The sequence below is a fragment of the Rhincodon typus genome, chromosome 37 (assembly GCF_021869965.1).
Source record: "Rhincodon typus isolate 14 chromosome 37, sRhiTyp1.1, whole genome shotgun sequence".
NCBI classification, from domain to species: domain Eukaryota; kingdom Metazoa; phylum Chordata; class Chondrichthyes; order Orectolobiformes; family Rhincodontidae; genus Rhincodon; species Rhincodon typus.
Genome location: NC_063368.1, coordinates 17,765,243 through 17,790,963, shown reverse-complemented (window position 1 = coordinate 17,790,963; position 25,721 = coordinate 17,765,243). Strand labels below are relative to the sequence as shown.

General features: G+C 47.8%; 1 protein-coding gene across 2 annotated transcripts in view; it reads left to right on the top strand.

Annotated features, from left to right (window-relative positions):
* Window positions 1-25,574, top strand: part of LOC109912358 (synembryn-A-like) — a 33,718-nt gene extending 8,144 nt beyond the window's left edge. Inside the window, exons 2-11 of one of the 2 annotated variants that reach the window (XM_048617537.1) lie at window positions 1,950-1,997; window positions 7,730-7,822; window positions 12,447-13,070; window positions 14,329-14,423; window positions 16,383-16,533; window positions 18,430-18,525; window positions 19,920-20,064; window positions 21,816-21,960; window positions 22,100-22,219; window positions 24,159-25,574. In XM_048617537.1, coding sequence (XP_048473494.1) covers window positions 1,950-1,997; window positions 7,730-7,822; window positions 12,447-13,070; window positions 14,329-14,423; window positions 16,383-16,533; window positions 18,430-18,525; window positions 19,920-20,064; window positions 21,816-21,960; window positions 22,100-22,219; window positions 24,159-24,282 — 1,641 coding nt within the window. In that variant the 3' untranslated portion in view covers window positions 24,283-25,574. The remainder of the gene's footprint in view (window positions 1-1,949; window positions 1,998-7,729; window positions 7,823-12,446; window positions 13,071-14,328; window positions 14,424-16,382; window positions 16,534-18,429; window positions 18,526-19,919; window positions 20,065-21,815; window positions 21,961-22,099; window positions 22,220-24,158) is intronic. The other variant, XM_048617538.1, reaches the window with a different exon arrangement.
* Window positions 25,575-25,721: the final 147 nt, after the last annotated feature.

Sequence of the window (25,721 nt, the reverse complement as noted above, 5' to 3'; positions counted from 1 at the left end):
CATATGCCTATCTAATAGCCGCTTAAATGCCCCTAATGAGGCCGATGGGCCAGGAGCAGGCAAGTGGGACTGGTTTAGTTTGGGATTAAGATCGGCATGGACTGGTTGGGCCGAAGGGTGTGTTCCCATGCTGTATGACTCTATAATGGTACATCTTAAAAGTGGTATTTTAAGCAGAATTGCTTTTTGCTGTAGGCCAGAGCCCATGACAGTGCTACCTGCAGCTGCATATATCCACTTGTTCTTAGACTCTTGTTATGCGTGGGATGGAGGGAGCGCAATGAACTTTATCTCATGGGCAATTGAGTCCAACTCATTTACAATTTCCAGTTTTGAGGAAGGGTCACCAGACCCGAAACGTTAACCCTGATTTCTCTCCACAGATGCTGCCAGACCTGCTGAGCTTTTCCACCAATTTCTGTCTAAAACTTGTGTCCCTTGGTTTCCCCAAACTGGGGGGAAATGTTGCATCTGCCTGAACTCTATTCCTCATAATTCTGTATACCCCAATTACATCCACACCACCTACCTCCAAACACACAGCCTTTTCTACTTTCAGGGAAACGAGCCCAGCCTCTATTCATCACTGAATTACTCCAGTCCAGGGAATTCCTCTCCAGTGCAATCACATCCTGCCTGTAGAGTGGTGACCAGGACTGTACACAATACTCCAGTGGTGAGCTAAATAATGTTTTGCCTGCCCTATGCTTGTATTCACAGAATCCCTATAGTGTGGAAATAGGCCATTTGGCCCAACAAGCCCACACTGCCCCTCAGAAGGGCAGCCCACCCTGACTCATTCCCCTAACACTAGCCTAAACATCCCTGGACACTGTGGCCAACCCACCTACCCTGCCACTCTTTGGTCTGTGGGAGGAAACCAGAGCATCCTGAGGCAGCCCACACAGACACTGGGATGAATGTGCAAACTCCACACAGACAGTTGCCTGAGGGTGGAATCGAACCCAGGTCCCTGGTACTGTGAGGTAGTAGCACTAACCACTGAGCCACCCCAAATTCATTCACTGCTTGAGTGTTATAAAGGCAGGTATTGCCTTCTTAACCACCTCATCCATCTGTTCCTGCAGCTTTCAAGGATCTATGGCCATTTACAGCAAGGTCCCACTGTACTTTCTAGGATCCTACCATTCACCATGTACCCCCTGGCCTGTTAGTCCCCCACAAAAATTCATCACCTCACTCTTTGCAGGATTGATTCCACTCGCTGCTGTTCAGTCCATCTGACCAGCCCCGTCTGCATCATCCTGCTGTACTGGAAGGGATGCCATCTTACAGTTTTGATGATGGGACTTTGTCTTTACAGTTGGGAAAGAGGTCCTATTTTGAAGGTGTGTTCTCCCTTATACCCTGGGCTAACCTGTATCCTTCAAGCAACATCACTAAGAACACATTATTGTACCACAACTTGCGGGATCTTGCTGACCACAGCTTGTCTGCTGGTTTTCTGACATTACAATTGTGACCACATGCTCCCTCTTCTCATATCCTAACATAAAACCTTAGAAAAGGGCAGCATGGTGGCAACAGTGGTTAGCACTGCAGCCTCACAGCACCAGGGACCTAGGTTCAATTCTCCCCTTGGGTAACTGTCTGTGTGGAGTATGTGCATTCTCCCTATGGTTTCATGGGCTTCTTCCCATGGTCCCCAGATGTGTAGGCCAGGTGGATCAGCCAAATTAAATTGCCTGTAGTATCTAGGGATGCTTAGATTAGAGGGTGGGCCTGTGTGGGATGCTCTGAGGGTCAGTGTGAACTTGTTGGGCCAAAGGGCCTGTTTCCACACTGTAGGGATTCTATGAAAAGATCCCCTGTTTATAAAATGTGCTCATTCAAAAATTATACACTGAGGTAAAAAGGACATAATTTTCTCATTGCAGTAAGTCAATAACTTTTTTTTTTGTCTTTGTGTTTGTTTTTACACTCCCCAGTATGCCCAGAGCTTCTTTTTCAATGCAGAGGAGAGAGAGAGGAGAAAGGTAAGTGTAATTCAACAGTTTTTGGCAGCTTAACATTACACACGAGCTCTCTTAGTGCATTGTTAGGCAGGCTTTATACTTCATCCACCAGACAGCGCCTCCTGCTGTGCAGCATTCCTCACTGCTGCACCGACTGTTAGAGTCTGGGTTCACCTATTTGGCTAGGCTCAGCCTGGACCTCTTCAAACAGTACTTACTACACATGTGGTAAATTAACGTCAGGCACGGTTAGGGTAAGTAGACAAGGTCTATTCCCCGGGTCTGAAACTAGAGTGCATAGGTTTAAGGTGAGAGGGGAAAGATTTCAAAGGGACCTGAGGGGCAACTTTTTCACACAGAGGGTGGTGCGTGTATGGAATGAGCTGCCAGAGGAAATGGTGAAGGCTGGTCCAATTACAACATTTAAAAGATATCTGGATGGGTACATGAATAGGAAGGGTTTGGAGGGATATGGAGCAAATACTGGCAAATAGAACTAGATTTATCTAGTTGGACCAAAGGGTCTATTTCCATGCTGTACATCGCTATGATTCTGTGACTCTAGAGCTTCTCTGGTTCCAGCCTTCCAGCAGAGTCTCTGTCACATGACTACAGAGGTCACTGCTACCTCACTGTATGCCTCAATGGATCAACTGCATATTTGTTCAACGTTCTGTCCACAACAGGAGCCTAGCTCTCTACTAAATATGTACAGCACAGAAAGAGGCCATTCAGCCCAACAGGGTCATGATAGTGCTTATGCTAGCCCACCGGAGTGAATGCTACAAACACCAACATGGCTGACAAAGATATCCTCTACCTGAAGTTGCGTAGGTGACTCCAGGTCAGAACGAAGAGGCGCCAGTTCTCGATCAGGATTGGTTATCGAAATTTCGGCTGAAATCACTGAGAACAGAACAAGGGGGAAGTGGTGAAGGAGGTGGGCAAGTAAATGGGCAGGAAGTCATTTCGTAAACAAACCTGCAGCCGAGAGCTAAAAGATTGAAAGTGTAGTATATCTGAACGCAAAAACTCTTCTCAGACCTGCCATGTCTGTCTGACGAGAGCGGCCAGACTCATTGATAAATAGAGACTATTTATAATTCATACGCCAGCCAAATGCTCCAATCAAAATTGACAACTCTGTTGCGTGTTTGTTCTACAGGAAGCTAGACTGGGTTGTTAAAAGGATGATTACTGTTTGGTCGGTTGACCGAGAGAGAGGAGGGTGCGGTAGGATGGGGCAGCTCACTCAAGGAGACCAGGTTACTGTGACAATAGGGGCACTTTGTCACTGTTTACCGACATGATGTAACCTAGAGTTCTGGGTTCGGCTGCAACTTTCATTCCATAAGACATAGGAGTGTAAGTAAACCATTCAGCCCATCAAGTCAGTTTTGCCATCCAAAGAAATCTTGGCTGATCTGATAATCCTCAACTCCACTTTCTGCCTTTTCCCCATAACCCTTGATTCCCTTCACGATTAAATATCTATCTCAGCCTTGAATATACTTAACGACCCAGTCTTGACAGCCGTCTGTGGTAAAAATTTCCACAGATTCACTACCCACTGAGGGAAGAAATTCCTCCTCCGCATCGGTGTCTTAAATGGGCGACCCCCTTATTCTGAGATTATACTCTCTGGTCTTTCAACATCCACCCTGTCAAGCAACCCAATCCCCACCCCAAGAATCTTGTAGGTTTCAATAGGTCACCGCTCATTCATCTAAACTCCTTGAGTACAAGCCCAACCTACATCCATTACACAGATGGCTGGGAATCTCATCCTTTTGCCGTTGGTGTGTGTTGGAGGGATTTGCATATTGATAATTAACCTGTTTCAACAACGTTTTGAACACAACATCCTTGGTCATCAAGTCCCTGACTGGGACTTAAACCTGGAGGTTCTGGCTGTTATTGGAAGGTCAGAAATCACACAACACCAGGTTTTGGTCCAACTGGTTTATTTGAAAACACAAGCTTATTTTGGTCCTGCGGGATGAACACAGCAGGCCAAGCAGCATCATAGGAGCAGAAAGGCTGACCTGTTTGTTTCCTCTCCACCTATCCTCTCCTCTATCCATCTTCTATCCGCCTCCCACTCTCTCCCTATTTATTTCAGAACCCCCTTTCCCTCCCCCTTTTCTGATGAAGGGTCTAGGCCCGAAACGTCAGCCTTTCTGCTCCTATGATGCTGCTTGGCCTGCTGTGTTCTTCCAGCCCTGCACCTTGTTGTCTCGGATTCTCCAGCATCTGCAGTTCCTACTATCTCTGATTCGATTTTAACCCCACTGCGAAGCCTCTTCTAAGGATGCCTAGCCTGAAGAAGTTACCCTCCTCCCTCCGGACAAACCTCAAGGGATCTCTCTCCCACTGCAACTCTCTCGTATCGACCTGTTTGTTTCCTCTCCACCTATCCTCTCCTCTATCCATCTTCTATCCGCCTCCCACTCTCTCCCTATTTATTTCAGAACCCCCTTCCCCTCCCCCTTTTCTGATGAATGGTCTAGGCCCGAAACGTCAGCCTCTCTGCTCCTATGATGCTGCTTGGCCTGCTGTGTTCATCCAGCCCTACACCTTGTTGTCTCTTATTTTGGTCCAACAGGTTTATTTGAAAACACAAGCTTTCAGAGTCTTACTCCTCCAACACCTGGTGTTGTGTGATTTCTGACCTTGTTCACGCCAGTCCAACACCAGCACCTCCACATCGTTACTGTTATTGGAAGCTGGAGAGAGTTCAGAAGAGATTTACCAAAATGGATAGGCTGGGATGTTTCTCACTGGAGCGCAGGGGGTTGAGGGATGACCTTATTGAGGCTTATAATATCATGAGGGTATAGATAAGGTGAATGACAGATGGCTTTTCCTCAGGGTGGGGAATTTCAAGAGTAGGGGCATATTTTTAGGGCGAGATTTAAAAAAGACATGAGGGGCATTTTTTTTTACACAGAGAGTAGTTCGTGTGTGGAATGAACTTCCAGAGGAAGTGGTGGATGCAGGTACAGTTAGAACATTTAAAAGATATTTGGTTAAGTACATGAATAGGAAAAGTTTAGAAGGATATGGATCAAGCAGGCAGGTGGGACTGGTTTAGTTTGGGATTATGGTCGGCATAGACTGGTTGGTCCGAAGGGTCTGTATCCATGCTGTGTGACTCTATGGCTCAGTGCCAGGGATATTACCCAATGTTCCACAAGCCTTCCTAGGGATGCAAGTGAGACAGGACAACATCCAGTCCATATTTGAAAGAAGGTGTCAACTGTCTAACTATCAAAATAAGTCTGCTAGTGATTTTTTAACCAACTGGGCAACAGTCTGTGAGCGACGGTGATCCTGAAAGTTACAGTCTTCACTGTGCAGTCAATGATATATCTTTAAACTTTCCTTTTGCATCTCTCCTTCCCTACTTCTGTTATGCGGCAGCGTGAGAAACTGGAAGAGGTAAAGGATTCCCTCAAATAAAAGCAAAATGCCACAGATGCTGAAGATCTGAAATAAAAGCAGAAAGTGCTGGAGAAACTCAGCACATCTGGCAGCATCTGCGAAGAGAGAGAAAAACAGAGTTAACGCTTCGCTGAGTCCTAAACGACTCTTCTTCAGAACTGAGTTTCGCCACTTTTTGTTTTTATTGAAGGAATCCCTCCTATAGTTTAGTCCTCAGTTCTTGCAACGCAACAATTGCAAAGTGTAACCTTTTATTGCTCCTTCCTTCATCATAGCAATTAGCTTCCAGCTAACTCTAGAATTACCCTTCCCATGTCTTCCTTGCTTATTGCTCTCTGCTGTCGTGACTCTACTGATCAGGCATTTCACTGCCAGTAAGCTGGTTTGTGATCCATCCAGTGTTTTGCCATTCTTTTGAGATTTGGCTGTGATATATTTGAAAAGGGCTTATAGTTCTCACTGCTCACAATCTCAGCGCACCTCAAAATGCTCTATAGCCGACACGCTACTTCTCTGAAGTGTAGCCATTCTTGTACACTGCAAGGTCCCACCAACACTAATAATGACCAGATGATACTGACGGTGGCTGACGGTAAAATATTGGCCCTGACGCTGAGAATGGACCCTCCGCTCTCCTTCAGAGCGGGATCTCGGGGTCTTTTACATCTGCTTGAGAGAGTTTGGGTGTCATATCATGCCTCCAACAATGCAGCTCACCCTCAACACTGCTCTGGAGTGACTCACAGGATTATTTGGGCTTAAGCTTCTGAAGTGGGACTGGAATGCAAAATCGTCTGAGTCAGCTACGAGAGTAGCACCGACTGATAATCATTAGCTGATTCAACACAAATGTACTTTTGGAGATGCACCAGCCTGGCTTAGTATTGCAAACCGCTGTGTGGTTCACTGTACTGGACCAACAGAGTGGTCCAGGGTTCACATTCGGGGCATTTTCTAGCTCACTACAGTCCAGCTCTTCACAAACCTTTTCTTACTGTGACCCCATACTTAGATTTGGTCATTGTTGTGGACCACCAGCCCCCCAGCCCCACTCCACCCCTCCCCAGCCCGAGTGAGGGTTGAGAGTGGGTGTGGGGGAGGGAGACCTGCCAGAGCAAGGTGAGCTCCTGTGTCAGTGGGAATCTCCTCTTCTTAATGCGGGATATGGTTGTTATAACTCAGTCAGAGGTCCATGGGGCCATTCCGTCCTCTTGCTCACGAACCCAGAATTCTGGCTTACGGTCCTCTCTTGAACTCCTGGCCCCCACTGTGGGTAGCCCTGCTTCAGAGAGACGTAGTGCCGTTTGTTGTATGGGATACAGAGCTCTGGAATCTTTTAAAAGCAAAATCCTGCTGGAAATCTGAAACAATCACAGAAAACGTTGAAGAAACTCAGCAGGTCTGGCCACATCTATGGAGAGAAGCAGAGTTAATATTTCAAGTCAAAAGTTGACTCTTTTTCAAAATGTGTCATGAATGTTCTTTGGTTCTGAACAAGGGCCATATGAGACTCAGAATGTTAGCTCTGTTTCTCTCTCCATAGATGCTGCCTGACCTGCTGAGTTTCTCCATCAATCTCTGTGTTTGTCTCTGATATTTGTTCGCTTTCCTGTTCTTATCCACTGTAGCTAAACAGGACTCATTTGACGTTTGACAAAAGGCAGATCAATAATACTTCAAACATTACACTTTACATTTAGATTATATTCTCATTTTGTACTGTCTCCCCTCAGCCCCACACTGTCACCTACCCCAAGTTCCCATTCCCCCCTCCACGCACACAGACGCACACACACAACGACACACACACACACAGACACACACACAGTCACGCGCACAGACACGGGCACAGACAGCGCACAGTCAAGTGCACAGACACGCGCACACACGCACAGACGCATACACATACACACGCACACTTGCACATAGAAACGCACACAGATGCACACACATACACGCACATAGACACACACAGACACACACGCGCACACACACACGCACACACATACACATGCACACTTGCACATAGAAACACACACAAATACACACAGACACACACATACTCATAGATACACACACAAACACAGACATACATACACACACAGACAGACAGACAGACACAAACACAGACACACGCACCGACACACACGCACACATAGATACACACACACACAGACACACAAACACACAGGCACACACATACAGAGCCCAGGAATGCCAGGTTCAGAAATTTTGTCTGTTTGTTCTGTCTGCTCCACCTTTTATTTATCAGCCTTGTCATCTGCTTCTGTTGTTTTTCTGGGGCATAGTTCAGGAAAATGAAACACACAGAGTACTTTTCCAACTCGGATTCCGACTCTGATTCCGGCCATTCAGATGATCCTGAGGTGAAGCTGAGAAAGGTAAGAGGCAGGACTCTTCATTCTGAGGCAGGGCTGGGCTTGGCCTTTTTGGCAATATCTTTCCTGTAGTGTCATTCACGATAACTGCACTGCCTGATCCTCTGCTCTGTTATTAAGGCCTGCTCCTGAACCTTGTAAATGCCCCTTGTGTGTACAGAGGGGTATGGAGCCAAGGTCCATGAGTGGAGTCAGTACAGATCAGCCATGATCCCACGTTGGACTTGGTTGAGAGCACTATACTTCAACTCAATGTGCCATGGACACCAAGCAAGAAAATGCTTTTCTAATCAACCTGATCAGATGCTGTTACATACCTCTGAAGCAAATAGGACTTGAACCTACACCAGTGGGTCAATATAGAGTCATACAGCACTGAAACAGACCCTTTGGCCCAATTCACCCATGCTGACCATGTTTCCTAAACTGAACTAGTCCCATTTGCCTGTGTTTGGCCCATATCCCTCTAAACCTTTCCTGTCCCTGTATCTGTCCAAAATGTCATAATTGTACCTGCATCTACCATTTCCTCTGGCAGCCCACTCCATACACGCACCACCCTCTATGTGAAAATGTTACCCCTCAGGTCCCTTTTATATCTTTCTCCTCTCATCTCAAACCTATGCCCCCTAGTTTTGAACTGCCCTACCCTGGAGAAAAGACCTTGGCTATTCACTCTATCCATGTCCCTCACAATTTTATAAACCTCTATAAGGTCGCCCCTCAGCCTCTGACGTTCCATGGAAAAACGTCCCAGGCTATCCAGCCCCTCCTTATAACTCAAGCCCTCCAGTCCTGGTAACATCCCAGTAAATCTTCCTTGCACCCTTTCCAATTTAATGACATCCTCCCTATACCAGGGTGAGCAAAATAGTAGGCAGTAAACGAAAGACCTTACCAATGTCTTCTTCAGCTGCAAGATGACGTAACATTTCCTATACTCAACGCTCTGACTGATGAAGGCAAGTGTGTCAAACAGCTTCTTCCCCATCCTGTCTACCTGTGACGCCACTTTCAAGGAATTGTATACCTGCACCCCTGGGTCTCTCTACAGTACTTCCCAGGGTCATACCATTAACAGTGCAAGTCCTGCCCTGGTTTGTCTTACCAAAAGGCAACATCTCACATTTATCTAAATTAAACTCCATCTGACATTCTTTGGCCCACTAGCCCAGTAGATCAAGATCCCAATGTGCGGAGATAACCTTCTTCACTGTCCACTATACCATGAACTTTAGTGTCATCCTCAAACTTACTAGCCATGCCTCCTGTGTTCTCAAATCATTTATATACAGTCCTGGATTGCCCTGTCTAACAGCATTATGGGTACATCTACAGCACATGGACTGCAGTGGTTCAAGAAGGCAGCTCACCACCAACTTCTCAAGGGGCAACTAGGGATGGACAATAAATGCTGGCCAAGCCAGTAATGTCCACGACCCATGAGTGAATGTAAATAATGCAGAGCAGGCCACATACGTCAATGTGGGGCGGGGGGAAACAGCTTGTCACTGCTAATATTAGCAGCAAGAGAAAGACTGAAAGAGATGAGGAACATCACAGTGTGCAACATGTAACGGGATCCTTTTTACCAAAGAGGTCTAGTGGTGCAATGGGTAGTGCCCCCCTCTCTGAGGCAAAAGCTTCATAGCTCGAGTCCCACTCCAGGACTTTGTTGCCAAGTAAAGAGCGTTCGTAACAAGCCAAATAGGTTAAATATCAACTCATCACTCCTTCCGACACCCCCAGTGGAAGGTGGTGAGGGTGGGAGAGATTCCTGGAATGGGGAAGGAGTTGGAGCCTGTATCCTCACAATCTGTAGCTCCAAGCTACAATGTGCACGGAAAAGGTGCCACAGTAATTTGGGTAACATCTGGGTGAACAGTTCTGAGAAAGGGTCACTGGACCTGAAATGTTGACTCTGATTTCTCTCCACAGATGCTGCCAGACCTGCTGAGTTTCTCCAGCAATTTCTGTTTTTGTTTCAGATCCAGGTAAATCTCCTCTAAACACTCTCCAGTGCAATCACATCCTTCCGACAGTACTCCAGCTTGGCCTAACTAACTACTTTATACAGTTCCAGCATAACCTCCCTGCCCCCATACTCTAACCCATTTTCCAGCTCTTGACCCTAAGCCCTGGAGGCTATGGCAATGCAAATGGATATCTAAATACAATTTTAATGTTACCTGATTTTCTGACTCAAAGAGGCCTCAAGGTACAGGTTCATAGTTCCTTGAAAATGGAGTAGGAGGTAGACAGGGTAGTGTAGAAGGCATTTGGTACGCTTGCCTTTATTGGTCAGTGCATTGAGTATAGGAGTTGGGAAGTCATGTTGCGGCTGTACAGGACATTGGTTAGGCCACGTATGGAATACTGCGTTCTGGTCTCCCTGCTATAGGATGTTGTAAAACTTAAAATGGTTTAGAAAAGATTTACAAGGACGTTGCCGGGTTTGGAGGCTTTGAGTTATAGGAGAGGCTGAATAGGCTGGGCCTATTTTTCTCTGGGGCAATGGAGCTGAGGGGTGACCTTATAGAAGTTTATAAAATTATGAGGGGAATGGATAGGGTGAATAGCTAAGGTCCTTTCCCTGGGGTTGGAGAGTTCAAAATTAGAGGGCATAGGTTTAAGGTGAGAGAGGAAAAATTTAAAAGGGACCTAAGGGGCAATTGTTTCACACAGAGGGTGGTGCGTGTATGGAACGAGCTGCCAGAGGAAGTGGTGGAGGCTGGTACAATTACAACATTTAAAAGGCATCTGGATGGGTACATGAATAGGAAGAATTTAGAGGGATATGGGCCAAATGCTGGCAAATGGGACTAGATTAATTTAGAATATCTGGTCGGCATGGACCAACCAGACCGAGGGGTCTGTTTCCATGCTGTACAACCCTATGACTCTATAAACCACCCTTTTAGGCAGTGCATTCCAGATTCCCACCAGAGTCTGGGTGAAGAAAAATACCTCCTCAACTCTCCTGTTAGCCTGCTACTTCATACCTTACATCTTAGCTCCTGGGGTTTGACCCCTCTACTAATGTTCCTTCCTATCCAGCCTGTCAGCGCCCCTCATAATCTTATATACCTCCTTCTTAATCTCCACTGCTCCAAGGAAAAACAACCCTGTAGTGATTGGAGCAAGGTCAGCCAGCCCTCACAGAATACGGGTTCCCTCATTGGGGCTATTAATCTGGGCCAATCCCGGAGCCCTAGCTGACAGACATATACTGGAGTGTCAGGGGTTCTGTTCATCCTAGAAGCTGGCTCTGAGCTAGCTGGGTCAGTGTCATGTACTGTGCACAGGTAAATAAAGGGTAACTTAGTGACAGGATACCGGCCTTTGAGGAATTATTTCAAACCTCAGCCTATCCAAACTTTCCTCGTAGCTCAGATCCTCCAGCCCAGGGAGCATCCTGGTAAATCTCCTCTACATCCTCTCTAATGCAATCACATCCGTAAATTTCTCGAGCTTAGAGGAATGAGAGGAGATCTAAGTGAGGTCTACAAGTCGCAAAAGTGAATTGACAAAGTAGACGTAGATGTTTCCCCATGTCAGACAATCTAGAACAAGAGGTCACAGCTTTGGAATAAGGGGCAGCAGATTTAAAACAGAAATGTGGAGAAATTACTTCTCTCAAAGGGCCATGAGTCTGTGGAATTGATGAAATTGGACATTGAGTAAATTTAAGGAGGAGATGGACAGATTTTTAATGAGTGACGGGTTGAGCGGGCAGGGAAGTGAAGTTGAGGCCGAGATGGGATCATCATAGTGAATGGGAGAGTGGGCTCAAGGGGCTGAATGGCCGACTCCTGCTGTGAGTTCATACCAGAATGGTGAGTGGTTGTGAGTGTTACTGCTAAAAGGAACACCCTGCTGTGTATTCCCAGGTACAACCGCAGCAAGGAACCTGCCGACTGCAGATGGGAAAAGGGGGTCTACCCATTGTCGATGTTATAAAAAAGGAGGACTTGAGTAGAGGGGCTGGGAATCCTTGCTGAGACTATAGAGGGCCTTGGGTGAGACTACAACTGGAGTATTGTGTACAGTTTGGTCTCCTTATCTGAGGAAGGATGTCCTAGCTATGGAGGGAATGCACCGAAGATTTACCAGACTGATTCCTGTCATGGCAAAACTGATGTAGGAAGAGAGACTGGATCAGTTAGGGAAAATATTCATTGGAGTTTGGAAGAATGTGAGGGGAATCTCATAGAGAGCGATACATTTCTAACATGACTAGACAGGATAAAAGCAGGAAGGATGTTCCTGATAACTGGGGAATCCAGAACCAGGGGTCATGGTCTAAGGATACAGGGTTTGGGCAATGTATGATGAAGATGAGGAAAAATGTCTTCACCCAGAGAGTGGAATTCTCTGCCACAGGAAAGGGTTGAGGCCAAAACATTGAATGTTTCCAAGAAGGAGGTTAGATGGAATCTTAGGCTAAAGAGATCAAAGGGTGTGGGGGAGAAAGTGGGAACCGGAGACTGAGTCGGATGATCAGCCATGATCCTATAGAATAGTGGAGCAGGTTCAAGGAGCTGAATGGCCTCCTCTGCTTCTAGTCTTTAGGTTACCAAGTGGAGTTCTCCAACTGTGTCCTAATCCGTGTTTGGTTCCGTTTCAGAAAATCGGGGAGTTACTGATTGACTCCTTGAGCTGGGACCTTCAGCCCTGCTGCCAGCTAGTGATCCTGGAGGCCATTCGCATCCTATCGAGGGACAAGCACGGCCTAGCGCCCTTCGCCCACGCCGAATCCATGCACCTGCTGGCCCAGCTGGCCGGGCTGGAGGTGGCCGAGGAGGGCGGCCTTCCGAAAGCTTCCGACAGCGAGGTCGCCTCCGAGGCGCTCAAGTGCCTGTGCAACACGGTCTACAACAGCGAGGAGGCCCAGAGAGTGGCGGCGGAGGAGGTGCCGCTGGTTAGGGGGTTGACCCGCCGCCTGAAGTCAGAAAGCGGATTGCCCGGCAGCGGCCGCGACACCACCCGCTTCTACGAGCTGCGCCTGACCTTCCTGCTGACCGCCCTGCGCCTGGATGTCCGCAGGCAGCTGGCCCACCAGCTCCACGGTGTGGCATTGCTGGCAGATTCCCTGGAGGCCGCTCTCGGCCTACGGTGGTTGGATGTGCACGAGGTGGCAACCTCAAGACCCGGGAATCCGCTCCTGCGCGACGTGACCGAGCGAGCCATGGAGATCCTCAAAATCCTCTTCAACATCACGTTCGAGACCAGCAAACAACAAGTGGATGAGGCAAGGGTCCTGTTACCACACTGGGGTGGGGTTGGGGAGGAGGGTGCAGGGTGCGGACATGGGCCTAAAGGTGGGGGTGGGGGGAAATGACGGCACAGCAGGATGTGTGTGTCGCTGACTAGGCAAGTATTTATTGCCCAGAGGGCAGTTAAGAGTCAGCCACATTGCTGTTGGTCTGGAGTCACATGTAGGCCCAAGCCAGGTAAAGATGGAAGATTTCTTCCCTAAATTGACAGTATTGTGTCAGATGGGTTTTTTTTTTGTCCATTCATGGGATATTGGCGTCACTGACTGGCCCAGCATTTATTGCCCATCCCTGATTGCCCAAAGAGTCAACCACATTGCTGTGGGTCTGGAGTCACATGTAGGCCAGACCAGGTAAAGATGGCAGATTTCCTTCCCTAAAGGGCATTAGGGAACCAGATGGGGTGTTTTTTATTCTGACAATTGACAATGATCACCTCACAAGTCCAGATCGCCCAGTAGAAAGGAAGCAGGGGAGGTGCTGACACTCGTCAGGGGATCACCCTGTCATTAAAATGAAAAGCGTGCATTTATGTGGCAATTTTTCGCAACCTCAAAGTCCGAAAGCATTTCACCAGCCAACTAAGTACTCCAGACACGGAGATGGGAGGTCTTTGTTGTTGTTGTTGCCATGTAGGATGGGCAGCAGCAGGTTTGCACACAGCAAGATCCGGCAGACAGCCATGGGTTAACTGGCTAAATAAATCTCCACTTTACCCCCCAACAATGACCACAGTCAAGGGCTAGATATTGGCTGGGGCACCAGGGAGGGCTCTGTTGCCATTACAAAGGGGACAATATAGTAGCACACAAACACCAGACTGGGTGGATGCTGGGAGAACGTTTGGCCCCATTAAACAGTTTCGAGCTGGGATTTGGGGGGAGGGGGGTGGGGTGAAGCACAGATTCAGGACAAAGCGTCTCCCGTTTAAGATGGAAATGAGAAGGAATTTCTCCTCCCAGGGTCGCAGGTCTCTTCCCCAGTGATGGAGACAGGTTGAGCCATTGGAAACCTTCAAGGCTGAGGTAGAAGGATCTTCCATTGACCAGGGAGCCCAGAGTCATGGCGGGGAGGCAGAAAACATAGAGTTTAAGGAGTAGCCATGACCTCATTGATGTCTTCCCTGCTTCCTATTTTTTTGTCTTGCGTTGTACACTTCAACGTGTCGCTGTCCTTGACACCAGGGAACAGAGTTGATGGGTCCATCCTCTGACATGTCTTCTCCACCAACAGGAGGATGCTGCTCTCTACCGCCACCTGGCAGCTATTCTGCGCCACTGCCTGCTGACTGACAGCGACAGTAAGGAGCGGACGCAGGAATTTCACGGGTAGGAATGTTCACCCTCTCGAAACCAGCATTTCCTTCTGGCTTTTGCTGCTCTCCTTTCGTAAGGACATCTTTATTATCGGTATCTCCTGCTGTCCTCCTCCCACCTTGAAAGGAATCAAGACGTGCCCCAGAAATTCTAGTTTTACAGCAGTGCCTTCCACCAGTAAAAGTAAACGTAAAAAAAAATATTGCATTTCATTGAATCACAGAAGGAGGCCTTTCGGCCCCTTGTGTCTGTACTGGCACTGTGTAAGAGAAGGACAGAGGAGAAAGATTTAAAAGGGACCAGAGGGGGAATTTTTTCACACAGAGGTGGTTTGTAGCTGGAATGAACTGCCAGAGGAAATGGTGGAGGCGGGTACAGTTACAAAACTTAAAAGACATTTGGACCGGTACATGATTATGAAAGGTTTAGAAGGATATAGGCCAAACGCAGGCAAAAGGGACTAGTTGCTTGGCATGGATAAGTTGGACCAATGGGTCTGTTTCCGTGCTGTATGGTTCTATAACTCTACAACAAGGGCAGCAAATACACGGGAACGCCACCAGTTCCCCTCCGAGCTACTCGACCATCCTGACTTGGAAATATATCGCAGTTCCTTCACTGTCATGGAGTCAAGATGCTGGAATTCCCTCCCTCTAGGGGTATTGTGGGTCAACCTACAGCACATGGACTGCAGCGGTTCAAGAGGGCATCTCACCCCCACCTTCTCAAGGGGCAACAAATGCTGGCTCAGCCAACAAGGGTATGTCCCGTGAACGAATTCAATAAAAGTTCATCCAGTCCCACTCTGCAGCCTTTTCCCCACAGGCCCGTGAGCATTTTCTCTTCCTTTTGAAAGCTGTAATTGAATCTGCCTACACCAGGTAAATGGCTGAGCCCAATAACCCAAGTAAAAACCTTTACCCCCGAGTCACCATTACTTCTTTTACCAATCACCTGGATTTTAAACCTTCCATGGAGGAGCCTGCTTTGTGTATCTCTGGGTGCAGCTATTGTCATTTTGCTATTTGACTTTGAGGGGCATCACCATTGAACTGAACAGATGTTTCTATCTTCATCTGAGTCTTTTTTTTCTACGCTGCAATAAGTGTTGGGTATTTGTGGAGGTGCGATCACTGGATAGGGATCAGCGCTGACCTATACCTCCTTTCCAAGCTGGGTGAGTGGCTGTAACTGTTTTGGTCATCACTGACCACTTAGACTTGGGACTGACTGGAAACTGAGAAGTGGAATTCAGAAAGAACTTGCATTTCCGTAGTACCCTTTACAACCTCAGGGCATCTCAAAATCCTCTGCAGCCAATGAAGTACTGCTGCAAGTGCAAGAATTCTGTGCACAGCAAGATCCCACAAACAGAAATGTGATAAGGACCTGTGTGGTTTCCTTTTTGCTTTGATTCATTCATGAGATGTGATTGTCATTGACAGGGCCTATCCCTAATTGCCCAGAGCGTGGTTAAGAGTCAACCATATTGTTTTGTGGGTCTGGAGTCACATGTAGACCAGAAAAGGACAGGAGATTTCCTTTCCTGCAGGGCATTAGTAAACTAGATGGGTTTTTAACTACAACAATGATCACAGCTAGACTAATTTTTCAATTTCAGATTTTTAATTGAATTTAAATTTCTACATCAGTCGTGGCAGGATTTGAACCCCCACCCCCAAATAGATTCTTGAAGGTTTTGATTATGACTCTAGTGACATTACCCCTACACCACCACCTCTGAAGCAGCAGAGCTTAGTAGAGGATAAACATTAGTTTAAAACACCAGGAGTAGGGCTCTCGTCTGGTCCTCTTCAGATCGGTCCTGTAGGGTCTGTTAAATACCCCCTTGGGGGGTATGTGGGTCATCCAGTTCCTGATTGTGATGGGAGATGGTTAAAAGTGAGGAGGAGCATGTGGTGGTCTCACTGGGTCTTGAGATTTTGTCCTAACCTCTCACTCTTTCCTCAGCCACACAGTCAATGTCTTGGTCAATCTGCCGCTGATGTGTTTAGATGTGCTCCTCACTCCGAAGGTGGAACCAGGATCGGTGGAATACATGGGAATGAACATGGACACTGTGGAGGCTCTGCTAGATTTCATGAACAGGAGATTGGACAGGGTAACAGCTTTAATCCCCTGAATTCTGTCACAGGATAAGACACTGCTGGCCAGGGCCAGTATTTGTTACCTTATCACGAATTGCCCCAAGACTGAATTTGTGCCTGGAGTTATGTGTAGGCCCAACTGGCAAAAGAAGGCATATTTCCTCCTCTAAAGGACATTAGCAAACTGGACATTTTTGATTATAATCAATGATTGTTAGGTAAGTTGTAGGAAGTGAATTTGAAAAATAGGATTTATATGCATTTGGAGAGGCAAGGAATGATTAAGGGTAGTCAGCATGGTTTTGTGTGAGGGAAATGGTGTCTCACAAACTTGATTGAGTTTTTTGGGGAAGGAACCAAAAGGGTTGATGAGGGCAGAGCAGTAGACACTGTTTATTCAGACTTTAGTAAAGCCTTTGACAAGGTTCTGCATGCAGGCTAATTCGTAAAGTTAGATTACATGGGATTCAGGGTGACCTTGCTAATTGGATACAGAATTGGCTGAATGGCAGGAGACGGAGAGTAACGGTGGAAGATGAGATAACACAGTGTGGAGCTGGATGAACACAGCAGGCCAGGCAGCATCAGAGGAGCAGGAAAGCTGACGTTTCGGGACTGGACCCTTCTTCAGAAATGGGGGAAGGTTGTTTTTCGGACTGGAGGCCTGTGGCTAGCGGTGTTCCAGAGGGATCAGTGCCTGGTTCTCTTTTGTTTTTCAGTTTCATAAATGATTTGGATGAGAGTGTAGGAGCCATGCTTAGTAAGTTTGCAGATTACAAAGAGATCTTGATCAATTGGGTCAATGGGCTGAGGTGTGATGGATGGAGTTTAATTTAGATAAATGTGAGGTGTTGCATTTTGGTAAAACAAACAAGAACAGGACATATACAATTAATGGTAGGGCAGGAACTTCACCTGACAAAGGAGCAATGCTCTGAAAACTTGTGATTTCAAATAAATCTGTTGGACTGTAACCTGGTATCATGTGACTTCTGACTTTGTCCACCTCAGTGCGGCACCTCCACATCATGATAGGGCTCTCTGGGTAATGTTATAGAACAGAGAGACCTGGGGGTTCAGGTACATAGGTCTTTGAAGTTTGTATCACATGTAGACAGGGTGCTTAAGAAGGCACTAAACACGTTTGCCTTCATTACTTAAATCTTTGAGCGTTAAGAGTTTGGACGTCATGTTAAGATTGTATAGGACATTGGTGAGGCCTCTTCCAGAATACTGTGTGCAGTTCTGATCACCCTGTCATAGGAAGGATATTGTTGAATTGCGGACTCTTCAGAAAACGTTTACCAGAATGTTGCTGGGAATGGAGGGTTTGACATATAAAAATAGACTGAAAAAGGCTGGGACGTTTTTCATTGGCGCATAGGAGGTTGAGAGGTGACCTTATTGAGGTTTACAAAGTCATGAGGGGCATAGAGAAGGTGAATGACAAGGGTATTTTCCCTAGAGTGGGGGAATTCAAGACCAGGAGACATATTTTTAAGGTGTGAGGAGAAAGATTTTAAAAGGACATGAGGGGCATTTTTTTTACACAGAGGGTGGTTCGTGCATGGAATGAACTTCCAGAGAAAGTGGTGGATGTGGGTACAGTTACAATGTTTAATATGAATAGGAAAGGTTTGGAGGGATATGGGCCAGGAGCAGGCAGGTGGGACTAGTTTAGTTTGGGATTATAGTCAGCATGGACTAGTTGGACCGAAGGGTCTGTTTCTGTGCTGTATGACTCTATGACCTGCAGATTCTAGTCGAATGGTATTGTCATCCCTCCCTTGCATGTTGCCCCCTCTCCCACATGAGTGACGGGTGACCCCCCCTCCCCTGGTTGCTGGGGCACTGACCTTAATGACCCCCATCGCTGGAGTCTAACACGTTTGATGGATGTGTCCCCATAGGGTCTGAAGCTGAGGGAATCTCTGACTCCAGTCCTCAACCTCCTGACGGAGAGCTCCCGTTATCACCGAGAGACTCGCAAGTTCCTGCGTGCCAGGGTAAGGGCAACTCGCAACAAAAGCTTTACAACAACAAGTGCCTGCATTCACCTAGCACCTTTAACGTCATTTAAAAAATGGCTTTCTTCAGACAGCATTTGACACCAGGCGCCTGATGACCGAATGTTTGGTCAAAGATTTAAGAAGCAGTTAAAGGGATGAGGTTGAGGGGGAGAGAGATTTAAGGAAAGTATTCCAGAGCTTGGGACCCAAACAGCAATGAGGAAATTGAGGATGTGCAAAGGGGAAGATGTGGAGATTTCAGGGGTGATGGGTGGAATGATGCTTGAGGTTGGTACAGAGATAAAGAGAGCAAGAATCTGAGGCCCATCAAACATAAGTACTATGGAGATGCTTTATATTTATAATTCATTAAATCCCCACAGCATAAAAGCAGGCCATTCAGCCCATTGTGTCCACACCAACCTTCCAGAGATCATCCCACCCAGACCCATTCCTCCTACCCTATCCCTGTAACCCTGCATTCCCCATGGCTAATCCACCTAGCCTACACATCCCTGAACACTACAGGCAATTTAGCATGGCCAATCCACCCTAACCTGCACATCTTTGGACTGTGAGAGGAAACCCACACAGACACGAGGAGAATGTGCAAACTCCACACAGATAGTCACCCAAAGGTGGAATCAAACACAGGCCTCTGGTGCTGTGAGGCAGCAGTGCTAACCACTGAGCTGTATTGCTCAGAGGCCTTGGGTTTCAAAGAATTGCGGAAGGGAGGAATTTATTTCGAGTTTTGTGAGCATATCTGATCTCTGTGGATTCCCTCCAAGTGCTCCAGAAGGGGTGGGTCTGGGTAGGATGCAGTTCGGAGATCAGTGTGGACTCGATGGGCTGAATGGCCTGCTTCCACACTGTAGGGATTCTATCAATATTAACCCATTGGCCAAAGTGTATATATTTCAGGGAAGCAATCTCAGCAGAGAGTCTGTTCCCTTTTCCTCCTCCTGCAGTGTGTTTACATGTGTGTTCTGGGCATATTTATAGGGAGAAACATTTATGCTTCCAAATTACCAACTGCATTTGTTAACCGATGATTCTGTCTTTATTGACTAAGTTTTGTTTTGCTAAATGTCGATAATAGTGTTCACTAAGAAACCTGCTTGATAGATCTTTTGGACGATGGGCTCAGTGATGGGTAAAAACATTTCTGCTTTATATTGTGATTGTGGTGGGTGGGTAATGTCTAGAGAGAGATGGGTGCACTCCTGTAAACCTCAGTTATAACAACGAAAGTGTGAATTGTAGAATCGGGTACCAGGCAGAGCTGCTGAAGGGTAAGCCAGGAAAGGGAGAGTTTCACAGCAACACTGGGGCTGATTGGGTTTCTGTTCCTCGATATGCCCACACCCTATCCCCACCACTCCGTGCAGGTCCTGCCCCCGCTCAGGGATGTGAAGAACCGCCCGGAGGTGGGAGAAGCCTTGCGGAATAAGCTGGTTCGCCTGATGACTCATGTCAACACAGATGTGAAGCACTGCGCAGCCGAATTCCTGTTTGTGCTGTGCAAAGAGAACGGTGAGTAACCGTAGCGATGGAGGGAGGTGGGTGGGTTAGTGGGGGAGCTAAAATTCCACCCCTGGACACCCCACTCCCCATCGGCAAACCCCACCCCTCCCCCACACATCATTGACTCTTTAAATAATGGCATTTAGCAACATAGACGTAGACTCCCCCCCTCCCCAAATCCCAATGGATCCCAGTTGGTGATTTTAGTGCGTTGCTCGCTTGATCCTGTGGGTTGTGGGTTCGATCCCTTCACCGGGGACCTGAGCGAGTCGGTGGGGTTGGGGGAATGGGGGTGGGGGATGTTGCTGCACTGCCCTAGGCTTTGGCTTCTGGAAGACAGCGCCAATAATCCCCAGATGGATATGAAGTGTCCCGCTGCTGTAATCTTGAAGAAGAGCTGGGGGGATCCTGCACCCTGTACGTGCGTCAACCATCCCTAACCTGGCCTATCTGGTCGTTATCACATTGCTGTTTGTGGGAGCTTGCTGTGCGCAAATTGACCATGCTGTTTCACACGTTCCAACAGGGACCCCATGCTCTGTTGGCTGCCAAGCGCTTTTTTTTGTGACTTCCCTGACTTCGTGAGAGGGCGCTACAGCAATGCGAAGACCTTTCTCTTCCTTTGTGATCTGCACGAGCCGCCCTCCCAGCCATTTCCTCATCTAATTCCCACCCAGTCAGGGCACTCCAAGGAAGCTGTTCAGAGTGCAAACTTCCACATCAAGGAGAAATTAGAGAGAACACAAGAGGAATATGGACCATGAGCAAGCAGGTGGGATTAGTTTAGAATGGCATGACGGTCAGCACAGACACGATGGGCCGAAGGGCCTGTTCCTGTGCTGTACTGGTCTATATTCAGGAAGAGCCGAGGAGCTGCCTTGATGGTTCACCAAATTGCCCCTTGATCTTTCTAATTGGTGAAGGCCATCTTATACTGAAGAGGACCCAACCTTAGAAACTGCCCATGGTGGGGATGGGAGTATTCAGAGCTGCTCGGTGGGTTTTGGGGGTTATTGGGGTCGGGCATGGTTAGAGGCAGGGAGGGGCAGGGTATCTGGATGTGAAGTGTATGGGAGGGGTAAATGCAAGAAAACAGCCATAGGGCGAGGGGGGAACAATATGAAACATGAATCAAGCAGCAGCTTGAAGGGACTGGGGCATCAGTCAGGGGCAGTGTATTCGAGCTGAGGCTAACAGGGTTATGGGTGGTAACAGGTATTGGACTATATGCCCTCCCTCTCTTTCTGTCTCTCACACAGACTCTATGTCTCTTTGTCTCTAATTCTCTGTCCTCAACCCTGTTCCTTTCTGTCCCTCTCTATCTCTGTCCTATTCTCTGTCTCTCTCTCACCCACGCTCCTTCCTTTTTGCTTTCTCCTCCTCTCCCTTGTGCCCCCTCTCTCCCTTTCCCTCACTCTCTCCCCCCCCCCCCCGTCTCTGTCTCTCCTTCTCCCCCTCCCCTTCACCCTCTCATCCCCACTAACCCTCACCCTCTTCCCCTTCTCTCTACCCCCCTTCTCCCTCTCTCCCTCCTCCATTCCTCTCCCTCCCATACTCCCTCTCTCCCCTCCGATCCTCTCTCTCCCACATCCTCTCTCTCCCTTCTGTCCCTCTCTCTCCCCTCCGTTCCTCTCTCTCCCATACCCTCCCACCCCCTCTCCCTCTCCTTCCCTCTCTCTCTCCCTCCTTCCCTCTCTCTCTCCCTCTCCCTCCCCTTCTCCCTCTTGCTATCTGTCACTCTGTTCCCTTTGCTTCTGCAGTTTCCCGTTTTGTGAAATACACGGGATACGGGAATGCAGCTGGGTTGCTGGCCGCCCGCGGACTCCTGGGGGGAGGAAGAGGAGATGGAAAATATTCCGAGGAGGAGGACACCGACACAGAGGAATATAAAGAGGCCAAACCGAAGTAAGCGAGCTCCAGGCCAGGGACTATCGGGAATAAGTGGGGGCAGGGCTGGAGACTCGAGGTGGGTCTGTCTCTTTAAACACAGCTCATTCATCACCGTGTCCCTATCTCTCTCTCCCACACCCCTCACTTCCCCCAGTATAAACCCGGTGACAGGGCGAGTTGAGGAGAAGCTGCCGAACCCCATGGATGGAATGACAGATGAACAGAAGGAATATGAGGCCATGAAGCTTGTCAGCATGTTCGACAAACTGTCACGGTACATTCCCTACAGCCGCGTGTCTAACACAAGTCACCCCCCACCACCCCAATCCTGACCTCTCCACAAATCGCCTCTCCAATTTCCTTCTCCATTCCCCTTCTCTATTCCCCCCTCCCCATTTCCAATCCCTTTCCCATTCCGCCTCCCCATTCCCCAATCCCAATTTCCTCGACATTCCCCAATCCCAATGCCCTTCACAATCCCCCTGCCCATTCCCCAATCCCAATCCCTTTCCCATTCCCACCTCACCATTTCCCATTTCCCCCTCCCCATTGTCCCTCCCCATCCTTATCCCTTTCTCATTCTCCCTCCCAATTCACAACTCCTTCCTCATTCCCCCTTGCCCCATTTCCAATCCATTTCCCCTCCCCATTCCCAATCCCTTTCCAATTCCTCCTCCCCAATCCCAACTCCTTCCCCATTCCCCCATCCCCCCAGCCCCAAATCTCAACCCCTTCCCCATTGGTCCTTCCCCACTCCTGACCCTTTTCCCATTCCTCCTTCCCCATTCCTGACCTTTCCCCCATTCCTAACACATAGCCCATTCTGCTCCACAACGCTCCTTCCCCAGTTCCTGACCCCTTCCCTGTTTCTGACCTTTAATTCCCATTCTTGACCTCTATGCCCATTCCTGACCTTTTTCCTACTCCCCCTCCTGTATTCCCAACTTCATCCCCATTCCCAACATCCTTCCACATCCCCAAATATTTTTCCATTCCCTCCACACCCCGCCATTCCTGACCCTATCTCCATTTCCAACCCCAACCTCAATTTCAGACCCCTATCCCTCATTCCCCTTCCCCTTATTCCCAACCCCTTCACCAGTCTACTTCTCCCCCATTCCTGATCCCTTCCTCCTTTCCCAAACTCCTTTTCCCTCTACCCACTATTCCTCAGTTCTGGCCACATTTCCACCCACTACTGACCCCCTTCCCCTTTATTCCCGACCCCAGTCCGAAACCCGATCCCCCTCGATGAAGGGATAGACCTTGATGGGGCAATCTCACAAAGTTCCTGGAAATCCCATCTGCTCCTTTGGCCTCCCCAACCCCCATTCCACTCCACTTTAGCCTCACTCAGTGTCTTTTACCCACCAAAGGGAGAGGAAATGTGGAATTTCTCCCCTAAAATACATCGAGGTTGGGGAGGCGAATTGAAAATGTAAAAATGGAGATTGTTTGATGTTTATTGCGTAAACGACTAAGGCATATGGAATCAGGCTGACGCCAAATGGCATGGTGGCTCAGTGGTTAGCACTGCTGCCTCACAGCATCAGGAACCCGGATTCAATCCCACCCTCGGGCAACTGTCTGTGTGGAGTTCGCACATTCTCCCTGTGTCTGTGTGGGTTTCCTCCAGGTGCTCTGGTTTCCTCCCACAGTCCAAAGATCTGCAGGCTAGGTGGGTTGGCCATGCTAAATTGCCCGTAGTATTCAGGGATGTGTAGATTGGGTGGATGGGTCTGGGTGGGTTGCTCTGAGGGTCAGTGTGGACTTGTTGGGCCGAAGGGCCTGTTTCCACACTGTAGGGGTTCTATGAAAGTCCAGATCAACCACGATCTAACAAAATGGACATACAGGCACTAGAGGCTGAATAGTCTCCTCCTCTTTTATCTTTCCTTCTCCCTCCCTCTTTACTCCCTCTCCATAGCCGTCATGCTGTTTCATTTGCCTCTTCTTCTCACTCTCTTCTAAACCCCTTCTTTCTATCTCTCTCCCTCACCTCATCTCTCCCTCGCCCTCTGCACTCACCCTCTCTCTCTGCTCTCTGCCTCTCCCAATCTTGCTGTCGTCTCCCACATGCTGCCTATCTCCATCCCTGTGCTTTCCCCCCTCTCCTTGTCTCCCTACCCCACCCGTTCTCTCTGGCTGATTCCCCCCTCCCCCAGCTCCCTGTTTTAATTTTCTTAATGCATTTTTATTTCTGCTTATTGTAGAGAACAAATTATCCAGCCAATGGGAGTAGGCTGTGATGGGAAGCTCACACCATTGGACGAGACAGTGCAACAAATGGCGGAACAGATATCATTTCATTCAGACTCTGATATGGAGTTAGACTGAAAAGATACGACAGAAATGTGAATAACATATGGAAATACAAACACTGGTGACCTTCCAATAACCAGCGATGAACTCAATGGGATTGGGGCCCTGGGACATTCATCAACAAACTGTGAAGAACAATCTTCAAAGCGTGAAGATAGTCAAAGGGATATTTTAAAAAAAAGGAGCTAAACTTTCAACACAGTCTTTAGCAGAGGGAGAGGAAAATTTAGATTTTAGGACCTTTTGCTGATCTCTGTTTTGTGGTCCCTCTTTGTTATACTTTTGGGTCCCTGCTTTCAGTTTGTTATCAGTTGTCAATGCTCAGCAACAAGAGTAAGCTTATCTTTCTAAGTGTGCTACTCTCTCACCTTGATCTGAAATGCTTCATGTTTCCTTGGGATGTTGTGTTGGGGTGCGTGGTGGGGTTTGGACGGTGTTGAGAGAGAGCAATGGAATTAATCAGCCACTCACCAGGAAATTTAAGCTTGTTGTAAATTCGCTATGAGTGTGTCTCGCTGACGATAATTCATTTGGAACCCCTTCCTCAATTCTTTTGTCCCATCCTTTGAGATGCTCCTTAAAGCCTCTTTGATGTCACTTGGAGTCATTGAGCTTTTTAACAGGACCAAGAAAGGCCCTTTATATCCACATTGATCAACAAATTTCTACCTATTCTAATCCTATTTCCTGGCACTTAGCCCTTGGTCCTGTATACAGTGGTGTTTCAAGTATTAATCTAAATACTTCTTTAATGTTACTAAAGCTCCTCCCTCTACCACCCTGCTTCCTCTAAAATTTCCCCTCTAAACCTTCTGCTCCTTATCTTAAAAACTGTACCCCCTGGTTATTGACACCTTTACTACGGGAAAAGGTTTCTAATTTGTCTACTCCCCTCAGAACTATGTGGCATCTCAACCAGGTCTCCCTCACTGCCTTCTTATTGTGCTAATATCTCCTCAGTGACTTGGTGTAATGATTAATTTGATAATATTCCAGTGGGATGTCTCATGATGCTAAGGGCGTTATGTTGACTCTCACATTCCATGCACTTTCCCCCCTTTCTGTTGCATGATTAATTGCCCCATCTCCCATGCCATCTCCTGAGGGAGGTGGGGGCTGTGGTTTGGGAGGGGTTGTTAATCTCCCAGCATTTCCCTTCCACCTGCTGGGGAGCTCAGAGATCTGCCACCATGCTGTGAACTCAGCCTCCAGTAGGTCATAGAGTCATAAGGATGTACAGCATGGAAACAGACCTTTTGTTCCAATTTGCGCACACTGACCAGACATCCTAAATTAACCCAGAGACAGTAGGAACTATCGATGCTGGAGTCAGAGATAACACAGTGTGAAGCTGGAGGAACACAGCAGGCCAGGCAGCATCAGAGGAGCAGGAAAGCTGACGTTTCGGGTTGGGACCCTTCTTCAGAAATCCCCATTTCTGAAGAAGGGTCCCA